General features: G+C 35.2%; 2 protein-coding genes across 3 annotated transcripts; one reads left to right on the top strand and one right to left on the bottom strand.

The window, feature by feature from the left end:
• The first annotated feature begins 2,803 nt into the window (after positions 1-2,803).
• LOC104721042 (CBS domain-containing protein CBSX1, chloroplastic-like) lies at positions 2,804-8,239 on the top strand. 2 transcript variants are annotated; one of them, XM_087476109.1, is made up of 9 exons: positions 2,810-3,178; positions 3,252-5,805; positions 6,245-6,332; positions 6,436-6,500; positions 6,618-6,666; positions 6,928-6,980; positions 7,378-7,493; positions 7,591-7,648; positions 7,742-8,239. In XM_087476109.1, the coding sequence occupies exons 2-9, from the start codon at positions 5,590-5,592 to the stop codon at positions 7,814-7,816; spliced, it is 720 nt and encodes a 239-aa protein (XP_087332235.1). In that variant the 5' UTR covers positions 2,810-3,178; positions 3,252-5,589; the 3' UTR covers positions 7,817-8,239. The 2 variants fall into 2 exon arrangements, with proteins under 2 accessions (XP_010437249.1, XP_087332235.1); XM_010438947.3 differs by having other exon boundaries at positions 2,804-5,805.
• Positions 8,240-9,194: 955 nt separating this feature from the next.
• LOC104727534 (ethylene-responsive transcription factor RAP2-10) lies at positions 9,195-10,427 on the bottom strand. Its single transcript, XM_010446631.2, has one exon. It carries the CDS (start codon positions 10,023-10,025, stop codon positions 9,435-9,437), a length of 591 nt encoding a protein of 196 aa, XP_010444933.2. The 5' UTR covers positions 10,026-10,427; the 3' UTR covers positions 9,195-9,434.
• Between the last annotated feature and the right edge of the window lie 8,168 nt (positions 10,428-18,595).

Here is an 18,595-nt window from a genome sequence, read left to right as displayed (position 1 = left end):
CCTTGAAATTGTGATATAAACATCTACACCTCATAATCGATTTAGATTTAAGTTCCTTTTTTTTTCTTCTCTTTGCTTTCCAATATTGAAGATCTCTTTTTCCTTGTGGTAGCAACAGATCTAGCAATACTTCATCAAAAATTGCAGCATACAAAAATTATATACTAGCAGGCCGTCACTAAATACCACATACATAACAACTATTTCCTTTAGAAAGTGTTACTCCTAACTCCACTTGAAAATTCTTCACATCACCACCATGAGTCAAGCTTGTTTTCTTCTAGCAAAATCTCTTTAAAACCCTTTGACTGAAATTTTCTTCCCATGACAACTTCTCAATCAACATGCCTTGGTAGAAAGTTTTATGTCTCAACCTCTCTCTTAGTCTCAGTTTCGATCACTCTGTCTCAAAGCCTTCTCCAAAAACGTTTTTCAGCATTCTTCTTAGATTCCAGCAAGCTACCATAACATGTTTTCAACATCTATACTCTTGGCCTTTCATGTCATTAGAAATTCTTTGGTGCATAAGACTCTGAATCAACTGTTCTGCAATATTATCATTCAACTATGTTCACGGACTCCAAATCCAGTTCTCTTTTACCAGAATCTAGTTCAACATGTCTACAATATCTCTGCCAAATTTTATCCAATTCTGAGTTCATTTGGTCCTCCTTTTGATGTCACTACTGGAACTGGTCAAATTTGAAACATCGAATAAACTGATTCCGGAACAGACTGAAGATGCTTGGATAAATAGCAATTCAACCGTCAAAACTTCAATCCAACTGTTGAATCTCAAGTCCGTAATAGCACAAAGAGCCTCACAAAATTTCAGCATAATCAGATTACTTTGGGATCTCGAAACCCTCTCTTGAAGTTGTTATCTTGAAACAGATTTTTGTTCTCTTTCTCAGAAAATAAAATCTTCTCTCTTCTGATGATGTTAACTACACTATATTTTCCTAATCACATTCTGAAGAAAATTCTAGCTTTGTGACCTCTTCTTCATTACATAATCAGAGATCTTGTTTAAGCCGAATAAAGCACAGTATCTTTCTTGCTTTTCTAGGAACCTTTTGTTACCGCAGTCACATACAACTCTCCTTTGCACCAAGAGAACTTCCATAACAACGCTTGATCACAACCCTTGATAACTTCTCCATTCTCATGTAGTGAATCCAAAAGTTGTTCTTGTTACCAGCCACATAACCTTAACCAATTCACTTACACTAACCACATTATGCTTAATCTGGGTTACTCAAACTCTGAGCACAGATTGATTCCGACCAACTTCTCTAAAACCAGTGATTATCAATTGAGACTTGAGATAATTTCCAGAAAACAGATGATCTTTGTATCGGCAAGCTTCTAGTTATGATGACTTCACAGAGAACTAGAGCTATTCAAAGATCTTTGTACCTGATAACCTTAGCTCTACTTCTTCAAGTTAACATCTTTCCCATTACCCTCTAGCTCACCACAAGTGTTGCGTTAACTAGACTGTCTACTAGTGACTTCATCGAAGAACCTTAAGTCACTGACACCTATTTTATTGTGCAGTCATTCCCAATGGCATAAGTTCTAAAAGCAACATTAAATACCATTTTATCCCATTAATCTTCTCCTTCCCTGTGATATAACCTTCAACCAAACCTTTTCTCAACCAAACCTTTTCTCAACTAAACCTTCGGAGAAACACAAGTCGTAGAGCCACAAACTACATGAGAGAGTCCATCTAAAGAAAAATATATTATTCTTTGAGCTTGCAGGGACTCCATTAACTTGTACTAAAGCCAATTTTTTTCAATCTATCTTGATACAGTCTTGATCCAGAGTATAAACGGAATAGCAAAACATCCCAGAAAATCATGAAACTTGGTGACAACATCCAGACTAGTCACATGAAATCACAGGAAAAAATGGATCAAGATTTGGGTTTATGGTTTGAGAGTTATAGCCGATTTCCCTTGACAGGTCACGAATAATGTAGCCTGCAAGTAGCCAACTTTGAGAGAAATTTCCCGTCAATCCACATGGAATCAGTATATGATATTGATATCATTGGAAAGATCTCGCTTTCAACTTTCTAAAACAACTTTCAGAGCTCAAATCCAAGGCCTGTAGCCAACGAAAACGAAGAAGAAGAAACAAACCAAGAAACTGAAAAACTGTCTTGAACCTGAAACTTTTTTTTCATCATTCCTCCTCTGAGCTATTTTCTTTGATTTAGAGATGCATCACGTTTCTTCTTCATTATTCCTGGATTTCAAGTACATGGTTCCTCTTTGCTTTACTTGAATAGCCAACCTCTTGCAATGGTAAAAGCTTGCTCTTTCCGGTGATTGCTGTACTTGAGTCCATACAAAATCTTCTCCAAAATTGATCCTCTTCTTCCCCATTCTTAAAGACATCTTTGACTCCATGATTCTATCATATCGAAATAGAAATCCAGAAGCTGAAATTATCAAAGCCACCAAACCCACAATTTAAACTTTCTTCTCGTTATCTTCAGATTGCGAGTTTGTAGATAACATTCAGCATTCTGATCTCATAATTGTATCAAAACAGTTCATGACTCCATCTTCTTTTAAAAACTTTGATTAAAATCTGAGATGACCTTGGTTTTCTCATAGAGAAGATCCGTACCGAAACCCTTTAGAATGAGACCATCCTTCACTAAGGAAGCAACATGGTGTTGATAAAGTCCGGATGTTGACTGATGATATCGTACAACTCCACTTGCTTTGTAACTATAATAGGCTTCATTTGTTTATAATAGAACATCATAGAAACATGAACTACTGTCATTATCTTGATCTCGTAGATCTGTTTCAGCATGACTAACATGCCCATCTCCTTCTCTTGGCCGATTTTCCACTTCTCAAATTGAAAACCATAGGAAATTTTGTTGGCATACCTACAAGATCTTCTTTGCTATATAACGCAACAAGTTCACCAATGAATTCCTGCAGTTTCTTTCTTTGCCAGTGTGAGCTAGCAACAACATCCTCTTTCTCATCTTATCAACTAGCAAAGACAGTGACAGAAAAGTGAGCCTCTCTCTATGATTTTCTCTCGCTTCCAAGCTCGAAACCAGATCTTTATCCAAATTTCAAATTGGACAACTCTTTCCGTTGTGGTCTCTCTTGTCACGAATCATGAATTTACAAGTTGACGAGTAAGATTATTGCTTCTTATTTCTTCTTTTCTGGATGTATCAACAATCTTTATAGATTCCAATCTCTTGTCAGGTGACCATAAAAGCTTGCTTTGAGACCGTAAAAACCAGAATTTTTCCACCAGATAATCTTTCTTCTTCAAAGCTTTGTATGATTTTCCAGAGTTCTTGCAAACTATTTCATTGATTCAATTCAAAAACACCCAACTTGGTTTTTCAACTTGAATGATCAATCCCGAAATTAACTCAGCTTCTCTCTAGAACATAATCTGAAGTTCTGAACTTTCCCTACAACTTTACGACATGTCTTTCCAATTAAAAATCTTCTTTTCCCTTTAATGCTGCTCATATTCCCTCTCCTTATGCATCCTGCCCACAGTTGCATCAATCTTTTGTTTAACTTCCTTTCAAACACAAATTAAAGAAAGTGATTACCACCATCAATCAGAAATCAACTTCTCTTGCGAGCTTCACTATCACAAAAAACTCTTCAATTTGATTGATATGTGAGATTCTCAACCTTTAATTTCACGGAATCGACCTTGTTGCTTTTTCCTCTTTTTTTACCTCTACGATTTGATTTTAGAACCAAATTGGTGAATTTTCTTTTTCACTCCAATCTCTCCGAGACCTAACTCGGATTTCTAACAATCAAAGAACCTCTATTTGATGAACCACCCATCAATATTTTGCTTTTTATTGAATCAGGTTTTCTCTTTCTTCCATGGAAACCCAGCAAATATTCAGAATGTAGATATTGCTTTACTTCCCAATTAAGGCTGACAGCACCGGCCATAGCCATGCTTGTTATCTTTTCAAGAAACGCAAATTCTAAAGTTTCCGGTCAACTCAATACTTCTTACGCCTCTCTCCAAAAACTATTTCTTTATACCTTTGTCTTCGTGAATACTCATCCTTCTCATATACTTTCGATTCTTTGCTTGCCACAAATCCAAGACCCTACCCGAAACAAGAGTTTATCTCTATCGAGCCCCGCTCTGATACCAATTGAAAACGCATATTTGTGGCTAAGTGTAGTTACGATCGATTTTCTGTTTGCATGAGTATAAAGTAAATAACACACAAGCTTTGTTAACGGGGTTCGGTTTTTCCTACATCCCCGGGACCTAGTCCAGAACAAATTCACTAGAACAAGATATCAATTACAAACTGCATAGGATACAAGCACTACTATGCCTATCATTCTTTTCTAGATGAATAAACCATCAAAAGATCTCTCTATTTTATTGATGGGGCGACACCACACATCTTGTGTGCATCTCTCAAAATTACCTTGAAGCGCGCAAGTCTTCATGAAGCGCCTTCTCGATATTTATATCAATTGCCTAAACCCTAGGGTTAGCAACTTTCCTATTATACAACAAATAGAAATTGGAAGATTAACAATTGTACAATCCCTAGGATTGACAATTTTCCTATTATACAACAAACAGGAATTTCCTATTATACAACAAATAAGAAAGTTTCTCTCCATGATCTCATCTTAAATCCTCCATTCAAGATGTTCATCCAGCTCAACAACCGCCACTTGGCTTGTCCAAGTCGGCCTTAAGCTTCTGTACTCAAATTCTTCAATTCAGCTTCTTGTATTACCTCCAATATTAATGTCGGACTAGTACAAGAACTGCTTCAGACGTTTGATACATCCTCTGATATATCTAACTGCAAGGTTCTTGATTCAACACCTTCTCTTTTCTGCTTTGTGTTAATCACTGTGTCAACACGATCACCAATTACTACTTAAGCTTTGCTCTACCAGCATTTGTATTAAGTAATACTTCACTCTTTTTGTGAAGTAATACTTTATCTTCTATGTCAATTCTTCCGGCATTTGTATCATGTAATGCATCAACTTTGTCAATTTTGTCTTGTTTTAGTAGAGAATCCATGTTCTAAGCCTTATAAAACTTCAATCAAAACAACATCTTCACAACATACTTAAAAAAAATCTCTTTAAAGTTTTTAACTATAATGACTATTTATGGGGCGGTGAAAAAACACCCACCACCACCAATTATTTGGAATCGTGAAATTATTTGGAATCTTTAATCACGAGATTCACGACCAATATGATAATACACGTGTAATTTGGACTAATAAGGTGACTTAAATCATAATTTATTCTTTGTTTTTGCAATCAGGCCCTTTGGGCTTTTCTCGATTGGATTAGAATCCAATTAAAGCAGATCGAAAAAAAGGATGATGATGTTAAATTAACTAAAAAACCAATTTGGTTTACAATCTATCCCGGTTCGGTTTAAAGGGGTCACAGTCACACTTCACTTTTCCCAATACAAACAAAGCGGTTAGATCGGTGGCGCATTATCTTCTTCTCCCATCACTTTCTCTCTACTCGTTCGTTACTTCCGGCGAGCTCTCTCCCACGGCCAATGGACGCCGTCCTCCACGCTGCTCCACTCTCCGTCATGCGCTTACGCGCATCATCCTCTCCTTTTTCGCCGTATCTTCTTCCGCCGAGATTTCTCACTCTTCAGCCATGCCATTGCCACCAATTCACCTTCTCTCGAAGCAGCTTCCCTTCCAAATCTAGGATTCCTTCTGCTTCTTCCGCCGCCGGAGCTACTTTGATGAAGAACTCCTCTTCGGTAAAGCTCACTCACTTTCGATTTCCAGTTTCAAATTACTCTTTCCTTTTTTGGGGAATTTTGTTTTGCATGTGTGAATATGTGATCACTGCTGGCGTCTTAGATTCTGAGAATTTTCATAGAATCAGGTGATTGAATTGAATTGTATACTAGTTACTAGCTTAGATCTGCCCTGGTGCAAATTGCATATCTGAGATTAGGGATTCGATCTTAAGAGTTGTGGAATTTGAGTAAGCAAAAGTGGCTTTGAGTAATGCAACAGTGACCAATTTTGAATTGGTAGGAGAATTTGAGCACCTCTTCGGTGATATGTTGATTCACTCTTGTTCTCGATGTCCATCATTTTGTGGTTGATTCTTGAATTATGTAGTGTTGTTCAAGTAATTAGAGGATTAGTTCGAGCTTTCTAAGCTGAGCATGTATTTGACTGTTACTGTAGCCGATAAGTGGAGTGTACACTGTTGGTGAGTTCATGACAAAGGAGGAGGACTTGCACGTTGTGAAACCTACGACCACTGTGGATGAAGGTCGATGTTTGTCATCTTCTAAAGTCCATCAGATTGCTTAAAACATGTGCTGCTGCGTTTATTTTCAGACTTATGATCTCTTTTGTTTTCCCCATCTCTACAGCTCTGGAACTCCTTGTGGAGAATAGAATTACAGGATTTCCTGTGATAGACGACGACTGGAAATTGGTTAGTATTCACTTTTGAATTTAGGTCCTATGTTTTGGAAGGGAACTGGATCCAGTCTACTCATGGATGTTTAAACACTTGAGTTGGATGCTTATGAAGGATTCTTTGTTGCTGCAGGTTGGGCTTGTTTCAGACTATGACTTGCTGGCTTTGGACTCAATATCTGGTAAATGGGCCAGCTACACCACTTGATGTATTTGGTTTCCTTTCCTTTCAAGGTCTTTTGATTCGGGATTTCTCTTTGAAGTGGAGAAAGAAGAAAGCTACTTGATCACTTAGTGGCATAAAGCCAGAAATATCTATGTTATGTTATGATGACCTTCTGTCTCATTCGTTGCGAGATAGCACGCTCAATGTGAAATGATCAAAAAGCTTCTTCCCATACCCCTTAATCTTATTGCTGGTTTTTTGTTGTTGTTGCCAATAGGTAGTGGAAGAACAGAAAATGCAATGTTCCCTGAGGTTGACAGCACCTGGAAAGTATGTGGCCCTTCCTTTTCCTACTAACATTTTGACCTGAATGCTTTTCAAAACACTCATTCTTATTCTTTTTCACTGTGATCATTTGCCTGGTTCACATTATCAGCAGTAGATAGTGTGAAATGAAAGTTACGAGGAACTTGATTTGATTTACACAATTACCATGCACAATGATTCAGCTAATTGCTGTGGCCCGTTATAGTATCTTGTCATTGTTATGAGTGTATGCTGCACTAAAGAACTACCTTATATGAAATATGCATGTGGTAGATTTATGTTTAATATTACATTCAGAGTTTTCAGTAGACGGATTTCTTTAAATTGGACTCATTTCTGAAATCGTCTCAATATGAATTGTTTCTGTATTTCTCTTGTTTTTGTATTTTTGCTTTTGCAGACTTTCAATGCAGTGCAAAAGCTACTCAGCAAAACCAATGGGAAGCTTGTTGGAGATTTAATGACACCAGCTCCCCTAGTTGTTGAGGAAAAAACCAACCTCGAAGATGCTGCTAAGTTATTGTCTTTCCTTTTTTTTCAGTGCCATCGTTTTTACAGTGTGTGATAGTTACATTCTTCACTAATATAAGCTTCTTATTCTATTTTCCACTAGAATATTGCTGGAGACAAAATATCGCCGGCTCCCTGTGGTAGATTCTGATGGCAAATTGGTAAGAGAAATTTCACAATTACACATCTCACACTTAATTGTAACACACCACAATTTTCTCATTACTTAACCTTTTATATCTCCTTCAAATAAGGTCGGTATTATCACAAGAGGAAACGTTGTTAGAGCCGCGCTTCAAATAAAGCGCTCTGGTGATAAGAATCCTTGATTAAGATATAAACCAAACAAGAAAATAGGAAAGCAATGATGAAACGTTCTCCAACAAAATAAAAGTGAGAAAACAGAGTATTCCACATTGTACAATGTATGATTAAGAGCCATGACTTATACCACCAGGGTTTACATCAAAGTGAAGCCTAGTGAACTCTAGAAGAATCAAAGATCCTTATAACAGTCGCAAGCTCTGGTAAGTGGTAAGTGCACTACTTACTTTATTTTCCTACAGAATCAGCTTCTCTGTTTGGTTGATGGGTTAGGTTATCAGATGCTTTTGGGCATTTGATTCTCATCAGTTTATACTTTCGAAATTTTATTTTATTTAGAAAAAAATGTTTCCCACTTTCTACATTTGGTTAACCACCAAAGTAACAACCTTTTTAAGGTATTTAATTGATATTGGTTCAACCAAAAATATCTAATATTTACCTTCTTGGTATCGTCCGTACAAACGCATCTGTGAAATTGGAATCTTTTCTTAACATGGAGGCTCTAGATCACGGAATGATATTTAGTTATGGTCTATAACTTCCATGATTTTTTACTCGATTAAGAAAGATATAATTAATAATGACAAGTTACAAATGAGTTAGTTGCAAGGTCATGCTCATCATTAGCTGGCCAAGGAAACCCCAAAACAATTGACCTTTAAAGTAAACACTGCTGAATCTGAATTTTCAGTGATTAGCTTAGATCTGAGATTAGAAAGAAAAAATTGGAAAACGTATTTGTGTGAAGTAGAAACAGTTTTTAACTGTTGGTCAATTTTTACGTTTAAGCTTTCTAGTGGAGAAGAAAACACATTCGGTCTTTTCAAACAAGACCATAGACTAGAGATGAGAGCCAGATTCGATATGTGAGTGTTTGCTGTCTTTACCCCACAAAAATTAGATTAGAAAAACACAGAAGAAAGAAAGAGATGACTTTAGTAGTTGTTAGGATAATAGAGATGGAGAGAGCTTTAGTTGTTACGATCGGACCAGTTAAGACCCACTTACCATATTTGTTATGTAGGACACTCTTTGTCGTTCCCAATCTCTCGACTCTAATAGTCTCATGTAGTCCTGTTTCTGCTGCTATTCACTCACCGCCGCGTTCCCATATCTAATGACATCCGACTAAATATTTACTCTACTGAAACCGAACTTTGAATCAACGAAATGAATCAAATTAAACGAACATTATCAAAGCAAAAATTTTAGTATTTTTGATGATCCTTTACACTGTAAAGAAACTGAATCCGAATCAAGTCTAGAAGACGTATTATCTAAATGATCTACTAATGGCGTTTTAACTTCTTTCTTATACCTTGGAACATCATTGAACAATTAGATTTGTTGAGTAGGAGAACTGAAGTGGTTGAAATACTATTTATGGGAAGATATCATCGTCATTATACTAGTAGTAGTAAATTAGTAATCACAAACTCAAGAGAGGTGGTGCATGTTAGCAAACCGCCGCACATCGTAAAAACATACATTCTCTAATCTTCCTTGTACAACTTTTTTTACTTTTTTTTGTTTGGGGGGGGGGGGGGGGGTAAAATGAAGGAAGAAGAAGAAGAACAAAGTAGGGAAGCTAGTGAAATCAAATCGATATATATTTATTTCCTAATCGTCCTCCGAAGTCTCTGGGTCAGGTAGTTTGTTCAAATCAACCCGTTCCCATGACTCGTTGTTACACCTCTTAAACTCTTCCTTACTAGTACACTCCATATGATCATCATTAACACGATAATCACTATGATTATCTCCGTAATCATGATTACCGCGTTGATGTTGATGTTGATGTTGATTTTGATGATGATGACGATTTCCCCCCGCCGCTTCTAACGCATCCACTTGCGCTCCAACCTCGGCCGCCTTTCTCCTTATATACGCCGCCGACATATCCCCACCACTGTTTCCTCCACCGCCCGCCACCGTAACTCCGGCTAAAAGCTCCGGGAAGTTAAGCCTAGCGGAAGGACCACGGAGATAGTACACAGCCGTGTCGTAAGCACGCGCCGCCGCCTCAGGAGTAGAGTAGGAGCCAAGCCAGATTCTTGACCGTTTATTAGGTTCTCTAATCTCCGCCACCCACTTTCCCCACTTCCTCATCCTTATCCCTTTATACGGCTTCTCTCTCTTCCTCGTCGCTGCCGCCGCCGCCGACGCAACCGGAGTAGAAACTACCGTCGCCACTTCCGTCGCTGTCTCCATATGGGTTTTCGCCGGCGATTTCAAGAACCCACGAAAGAAAGAATCAATCTTTTTCTCGATCCAAAGAAATTTAGAGATGAAAGAAGAGAAGAAGAAGAAGAAAAAAAAAAAAAAAAAAAAAAAAAAAAAAAAAAAAAAAAAAAAAAAAAAAAAAAAAAGAAGAAGAAGAAGATGTGTGAAATTGACGGCGAAGCGATTACATGCGGAGAGGGAGATTGATGAACACGTGGGCCAAGAAGAGATGAGAGGAACACGAAACCGCAAAAGAGAAGTTTCAAAAAATTCACCGACACTAATCTCTTAATAATAACTTTCTCTCACTATATATTGTTTTTTTTTTTTTTTAGGTTATCTCTCTCTCTCTCTCTCTATATATATATATATACTTTATTCTACTAAGACAGAGACAACAATCTCATCTTCCCTGACATTTATATACACACACATATAGATAAATCGAAGTTATTATATTTTGTCTTTATTATTTGGACGGTATTAAAATATTTAGTGTTAAATACTCTCATGCACCTTACTTATTATTGTATTTTTAATAAAGCTCGTCGGCTCTTTCCATTGGCCGGTTATCATCAACTTAATTTCCGATGGAGTAAACATCCCCAACTAAATACTAGTACTATACAAAAAAAAGGATTTGAATGCAAGATTTTAAATACAACTCAAACTACAATTTACTTTTGTAATGACCTCTAATATATGTTTCCGTTGGCATATACTAGTACTACATAGCTAGAATTGACACCCATTATTGTAAATATAGGTATATTTAAACTTGTTTATTTATATGTACTACAAGTCACACGTTAATTTAGTGATCAAGTAAAGAGAATTAGATATGGACAGATGCGTCTTAGTGATATATAGTGTGAAACTCTTATTTTTAATCAACAATACGGTATACGATTTAAGTTAACGCCTCATCGATTACGTCAATTTTATTTATTTCCCATTTGTCTTAACAATATGAATCTATGATGATGATCTATCTGATCTCGCTTTAACAACTGCGTTATTTTGCATTGCTTTAAAAATGTGTGAAAATGTCTAGTATCCTAGCTATATGTTAATAAAACTCAAAATTTTCTACTCGGTACGGTTGATTTTGAATTCTAAAATGTCGCTCGTCAAACTTGGTATAAAGGCTTTTGGTTATAAATTTCTAGTATCGATTCAGTTTGAGTTGACTAAATTATTGTACGTCGTTCAAATTGTCAAATCGTCAATAAATTGAAAATACAAAATAAACAGAGGATATTTATTGATTGCATGGAATAGGAATAGTATTGAGTATTGACGTAGGGAAGTGGGTCGTCGTTGTGGAATTTGGGAAACAATAATAAATGGGATTTATTCAAGTTTTGATTTAGGTTTTTTTTTTTTAAATTATTACAGAAATGTTCAAGCAACAAGACGATTAATTTACTTATTTGTTTTTAATTTATTTTTGGTGCATTAAAGTAGTTAATAGGGAAGAGGCGGTAATGACACGCGTGTCTCCTTCTGTTCTGGGGACAAGTTAGTGGGATTACTGAGAGGAGCTTTGTCTTTCCTTATTTCCTATGTTTTTTTTTACTACTATTACTTGTATTTTGTTGTCAGTCAATTAATTCATTTCAAGATTTTAGTAATTATACTCAAAAAATTTCCGACTTAGTAATTATAATCAGAACTTTAAAGAATATGTAGGAATATGTAGTTCAAAAAAACTTTCGTAGGATCTACCTACAATTTTAAGAATACAAAGAATTGATAACTTCCTATATTGTAGTTGTAGTTGTTATAGGTAGCGAATTCTCTTTTTGAGTACATCACTATCTTTCTTGGTTGCGATTTGAGACTTAATAAAATTTCCAAATTTTCCTAAACTGTGTTTATAATTAAATTCCCAAACTTATGTGTGGTGAATAGGTGATCAAACCATAAGGCGTTAGTTAGTTCAGCTGAAAAAGAAGTCGTAATCTGAATTCCATTTATGAACATTTTCTAAATAATTGCAAACAACAAATGACATTAGTCAGAATAAACTCTCCAAATTTTGTTATAAGAATAGAAAGAAAAAATTGGATTAACAAATAAAAAAAAATAATAATAAAAAAGTTTCGGTCGGTGGACAATGTATGGCGTTTGGAAATAGACGTCCCATCCACGCAACAGCGATGTTATTTATTTGACTCTACTACCCTTTCAAATATCGTGATTGTTATTAGGGAACTTAAGACCAAAAATGTAATTGCAGTCCATGTTTACACACTTCACAACACTGGAAAGACTAATTTTGTGATAATTTCTCAAAAATGGAATCTACTATTTATTTGGAAACAGTGAAAGTGCCTTTGGAGTTTAAATGCTCGAGCCACACATTAACAATAGATTATGTTATTCGTCTGAAATTATTATAGCACCAAATTAATTAATCGAAAATCTTATAGGTTTTAAAATTCTTAATTTCTCTAAACTTGTGAGTATGCGTTGTAGATGGACTGTTTTATTGGAATCATCCGATTGACCTGTTAGTTTACTCATTAGTATAATACGACTACGTAGTTTATTACTATTATGTATATTATTAGATGGTTAAATTAATACATGAAATATACTTATATACCAAAATTTTCTATGTCGGTATTTTGATTTCTTTTTTTTTTCTGTCGGCGTATTTTGATTTTTAAGTATTAATGACATGTCTACAGTAACTTTAACATAATTGGATATATCGATTTCAAATGCAGATGTATGGATCTGGTTTAAACGGATTTTTTAATATATATTTTAAATTCTATAATTCTGAAAACAGAATATATTTCTCTAAGCAAACTTTCCAAGATATGTTTAGCCAACACGTCATCAAATCCTTGTTTTAGTATACGTGTGAGTATATCATAGGGTAGCTTGGATTCTTTTTCTAAATATCCAAATAAATAAATAAAACAATTCAAACGGAAAGTTTTCAATACGAGACGTACGTAGGTCCATATATGGTACGTAAACTATTATAGATGCGACCGACATCGAAGTCATGACAACGTAAACTGTATAATTTTCTCTATGGATAAAGCCATAATATATACACCACAAGATCTTACTTTTGCTACCATTAGTTTTTCATAACCAATAACCAAAAGTATCCAAAACTTGTTATAGCAAACATTTGCTTAACAGAAAGTTTCCATTTTTTATGTATGTTTTTTTTTTTGACAAACATTTGCTTTCATTCCATTAAAGAAGAGAACAAATACAAAGCAAGGAGGATTTTGAGAATCCATTGTTTAAAACAAGCTTGAAATGGGCATTCCCCAATGCCAAAAAAACAAAGCAGCAAAGATAAACAAGGTAGATAAGGTTAATCGACAATTGATTCTTGAGAGCTTTGAGCCAAAAGCTATAGAGCATATTGGTACATGTGAGGTCAAGGATTATCGATACTTCTTCCATGATGGACAAAGAGTTTGACACTGTCGTAGTAACATGACAAAGTAGCGTTGAGTAAAGGGGCAAAGCTGTGATTCTCGCCGACGTGAGAAGAGCTACAGAGTGTAGAGCTTTGACAAGGGTTCGAGCAGGGATAGAGATGCTATGCTGCTTGAGGTGGTTTGCTAGTTTTGCCGAGGCATGAGAACTGGACTTGGACAAACCATAGCCATAAACACTACTCGGACAAATTGGAATCGGGAACCAAATACCACACAAACTCAAACAATAAGGTTCATTAATCAAAGCCTTAAGGGATACTTCTACCAGGGTTTTCAGAAGATGGAAGCTCCACCATAGTAACAACGGTGAATTACTTCTCCGATGGATTCCATAGGGATCGTAATCTTGACCACACCGTCGACTAGGTTTTAACTTCGACAATTTAGATATGAGACCGTACCTGGGATTAAGCGGATTTAGACTTAAGGCACATCTAATGGGCTTAAAAAATTGAGGCCTTACGGTGCCAAAAGCTGACTTAGGGTCCACCAAGGGAAACCCTAATCGAACTTTAGCTATCAACGGAGAGAGACCAAGGCGGCTGACCAGAAAGGGTTGAAAGGTTTGCCTTGAACACGGGCTCATCAGAAGTAAACGATGCATCAATAGTTTGAGAAGAGATTGGTCCGATGTTGCGGCTGAGAGGCAAGAAGACTTACTCGTTCCAGATTGATTAGCAGTTGCCCCTAGAAGACGATCGCCTTGCGCCGTCGATGTCTCCCCTGAGCATGGCGCATCTACTGGTCCAAGAGGGATGCCTCCTGCCAGTAACGAAGCCCAGGGTGAGGGTTTTTCAGGGGTGAAGTTAAGTACAGATCGAGAAAATTTCAGATCCGAAAAAGGATCCGATTTTTGTAACTCGCTGACTTGCAGATGCTTCTGTTTTGGTGTTGCGGATAAGAGTTGAGAGAGGGAATTCACCGGAAAATTGCTTCTTTCCTTTGATTGATAAGCAGTCGTAGGGGTATAAAGAGTTCAAAGGAGCTTGAAAAGTTTGGACAAAAGGGGAAAAAATTGGGGAAAAACTTAAACATAAAGAAAAAGAGAACAGGATCTTGGAGTAGAAGAGAGTGACGGTTAAGTTTTTCCGACGCCGGTGAGCCGAAGCTCCACCGGCGCCGAAAATGTTAGATGCGATAGTTTCCTCGATAACGTCGCCTGAGAGAGTTCTTATCGAGGATTTTTTTTTTCTATTTTTTATGTATGCATGTATAGCTATTTTATGATAATTGCTGATTTTTAACCAAGAAAAAAAAAGAAATTAAATTGCAAACGGAACTTTAGTTGGTTCGGACAACGCGAAGCATAATCGAAGATGAAAAACTAAAAACGTTCAAAATTAAATAATATTGCACTATCTAGGTTTAAAAAACTGAGCCTGATTCTATCATAAAAACAAAAGAGAGATCTTGACATTGATAACACGATACTTTGTCTGTGCTTCATAATTATTAAACTGTTCTCTATTATGCAAAGATTAGAGTTCTATATTTTATCATTATAATCTGCCACTTGTTACTTGTTTAGTGCCGGAAGGAAACAGATGCATGACATTTCTCTCTCATTTTTTTCTATATTGTCAAGTATAGAACGGACCACCACTCATATTCGATACAACTAGTATATCATAAGTGTAACTTTCTAGCTATGGATTTTACTTATTATTTTGTTTGGGGTGCAGCATTCTCCGAGGGTGCTCCCAGAATAACCCAAACATTTCCTCAGACTATATTCTGTAATAAGAAAATCATTCTATATTCAACATATAACCTATCTCAGACTTAAAAAAGGCCTCTAACTCAAAGGCATCCCGATTTAAGATAATTTTAGATAATGTAAAAAGTAAACCAATAATATAATTCACTTCATAATACAAATGACCACACAAATTAAATAAGTTTTAATAATCCAACAAAATATAAAGCAAAAGAGTCTATACAATCATCATATATATATATAAAAGCAACTATATGTCACTCGTTAATTACTCAACACAATTATCAAAATTGCGATTAGTATCTCAACATCATTCTTTCGTTTTCATAAATTGGATACTAGCGAATAGTCAACATTTGTTCTCACATCATAATCGTTTTCTTTGTAAAACCACGAAACTGGACCATTTTTATTTTATACGTGTCATCTTTGGGCATGGTCACATATTTTGCGGTTGGACCAATATTTCTTCCAAGTTTATCGGATATCCTTAAACAACTTATTAGACCATAATATATACTTGATAGTATTAATCATATATCTTAAATAATTATGCAGTGGGGATTAGCTGTGAACTGGTTGGCACATGAACGTGCCAATTACCCACAATTCAAAACTTTAATTTTTATCTTTTGGGAGGACACACAATAGAAGCAAACCCTTGGATCGATAAAAGACCACAGACATATATAGTTTACGTACCTTATTGATCTTCACAATTATTTGTATCAAACCACGATAATTTCATTATATATAGAAACTATTAAAGAACACCTGTGTGTGTTTCTTTTTAACTGGGTTCTTATTATGAAAGCTATATATATATATATATATATCTATTATACTCAAATAAATATTTAAATACCTGAAAGCGTTCTGTTCTTACTGTTAAATAATACTCCATCCGTTTCAAAATATAAGATGTTTTAGAGAAATTTATTGTTTCATAATATACGATATTTTCAATTTTCTATACAATTTTTAAATTAGTTTAGTTTTTATATTATGCAGTATTGTTTCTGATTGGTTGAACTTGTTAAAATTAAAAACTTTTTAATCTGCATGCTGTAAGATAAAACATCATATATTTTGAAACGGAGGAAATACTACTAGTCAGTCGTGGTGTTATATTCGAACTCAATGTCAACACAACTTGTAAATACAATCGGTTAATATCAACCCATGGTTCGACTATTTTGTTAACACATGATTATACGTTCAACCTACATTCAAGTAGTGATACTCATTTAAAAAAAAAAAATCATGTTACATGTGACAAAAAAAAATGGAAAACTGGCCTCGATTTATTCGATGCACGTAATGAATAAAACTGTTTAGGTCATTAAAAAAAAACGTGCTGTTAAAGAGCTTGTTAAGTTTATTGAAATAAGATTTCTTATAGGGTTAGACAACGCGTCAAGGTCGTAATTTATGTCAAAGCGTGGAAAAATGAAAAGTCTATACGATCATATATATGCTCCTATAGAGAGCATCTTCACACAGTGGTTATTATAATTTTCAACGGTTAATTTTTTTTTTCCTCTCTTAAGCAAGAGTTTATATACTATTCATTTTATAAATTAAAAAATTAGTATTTTAGTAATCCTAATGAGTACTAATCCTAAGCAACAACGTATGTCTATTGTAACACAGCAAAAGTTTTGACTTTAATAAAGCCAATCGAAAAGAGGCAAATAAAATTATGTAAAGGGTGCAAAAGGTCATAAAACTGTTAGGGTGCTGCACCTGAAAGGTCAAAGAGCACATGTGAAAATGAAAATTAATATAACTCATGTAGTTTTGATTTTTTTCTTTCTTAAATTGTTTTTTTTTTTTACAATTATTGGAGCTGCTGATGCATTTGTTAAAAGATCGTAGGTAAAGTACATTTATATTGTCCAAAAATCTGGTTATTCGGCGTTTTACTACTTACTTAACTTATTACATGCGACAACTGAATTATTGAAATTAAATTATTGACTTGTTTATACACCTGCATATCGTATAATTTAAAATTCATTATCATCATCTCTAACTCGAATTTTTAAACAAGTATATCTTTATGTCCCTCCTGAGACATAAAATAAGATTATCTTTATTGAGTACGATTACAAGACTGGACTAGATCAAAAATAGATTGACTCGAAAATTTTAAGATCTTAAAAAGGTTTAAAGCTTGTTTTTTTTTGTTCAGGCTTCTGAAAAAACAGTTTTGCATAGTCTCTCTGATGTCCAAAAAAAACTCTTCCCGAATTGGCTGGGGTAGTCGTCAGGAGACACAATAGAACCTTAAGTTTACAACTAACTCTACTGAATCTTTTAAAATTCATATAACGGCCGGCCGAATATGAACCCAATTCAGGATTTTAATGGAAAAAGCCATGTTCTCAATGAATCTGATGACAACTTTGGCCCATTAAAAATCATGGCCCACTAAGAACTTTGCAGTTAAATGTGTTTTTTTGTCATTTGGAAAATCCATTGATAATAACTCGATAACCCATTTTTCCTCCAATCAAGATTTTTGGATTAAATGGATTCCCTAAGAAAAACTAGCTTTTTAGGTTTCCTTACTTCATAGAAACATTTACGACACTTCTCATTTTTATTTTATGCAACAACTAAAAATTCAAAAATAAAAAACCAAAAACTAAAAAACCAAAATCAAAAAAACATTTAGTATTTTTTGTACAATTAAAAAAAATGCAATTTGAGGACTTCCCGGCTTTTTTTTTTAAGCTTAGAATGTTTTGCAGTGTCAGTACAGGGCCGGCTCTGACCTAAAGCCAATGAAGCAAGGGCTTTAGGTGCCAAAATATATACAACATTTTGGGGCATCAATAACAAAGAAACGTCGTAGTGAAGTGGCTGTCCTTGTTTCTTTAGATGATATACATGTTCGAAGTTTGGTAGCAACAATATATGCACGTTTTTATAACTCAAAGGGGCAACATAATTTTTTTGGCTTTAGGCAGCCCACAGTAGTACTGGTCAGCATGCTATATACATGCGTGAATTGCTCCTATTTATTCTTAAAAGGACACCTCGCAATTTGCCAATTATTCACAAAATATATATAATCAAAAATCTGTGAGAAACAAGGTTTGATTGTGGTTTCTGTCGATGGAACCAAAATTTAACTGTCTAATATTAAATGTGTCCAAGAAAATGTCAACAATGTCGAGCAAGCCAAAGAGTGGCAAAGTAAAAATACCAAAATCGTAATTGTATAGCAAAATTACTAGCGCGTTTGGAAAGAATATCAAATCAGGAAAACTAAACAAACTAACGAGCTACACAATTGTTGTTGAGAGAACCTATCAGTACGAGTTTCTACGCCTGTATTCGCTTTTAAAACAACGATC

The sequence above is a fragment of the Camelina sativa genome, chromosome 11, assembly GCF_030686135.1.
Source record: "Camelina sativa cultivar CO46 ecotype springtype chromosome 11, ASM3068613v1".
Lineage (NCBI taxonomy): Eukaryota > Viridiplantae > Streptophyta > Magnoliopsida > Brassicales > Brassicaceae > Camelina > Camelina sativa.
Note: the sequence above shows the minus strand (reverse complement) of the source record. Positions and strands in the feature narration are given on the sequence as shown.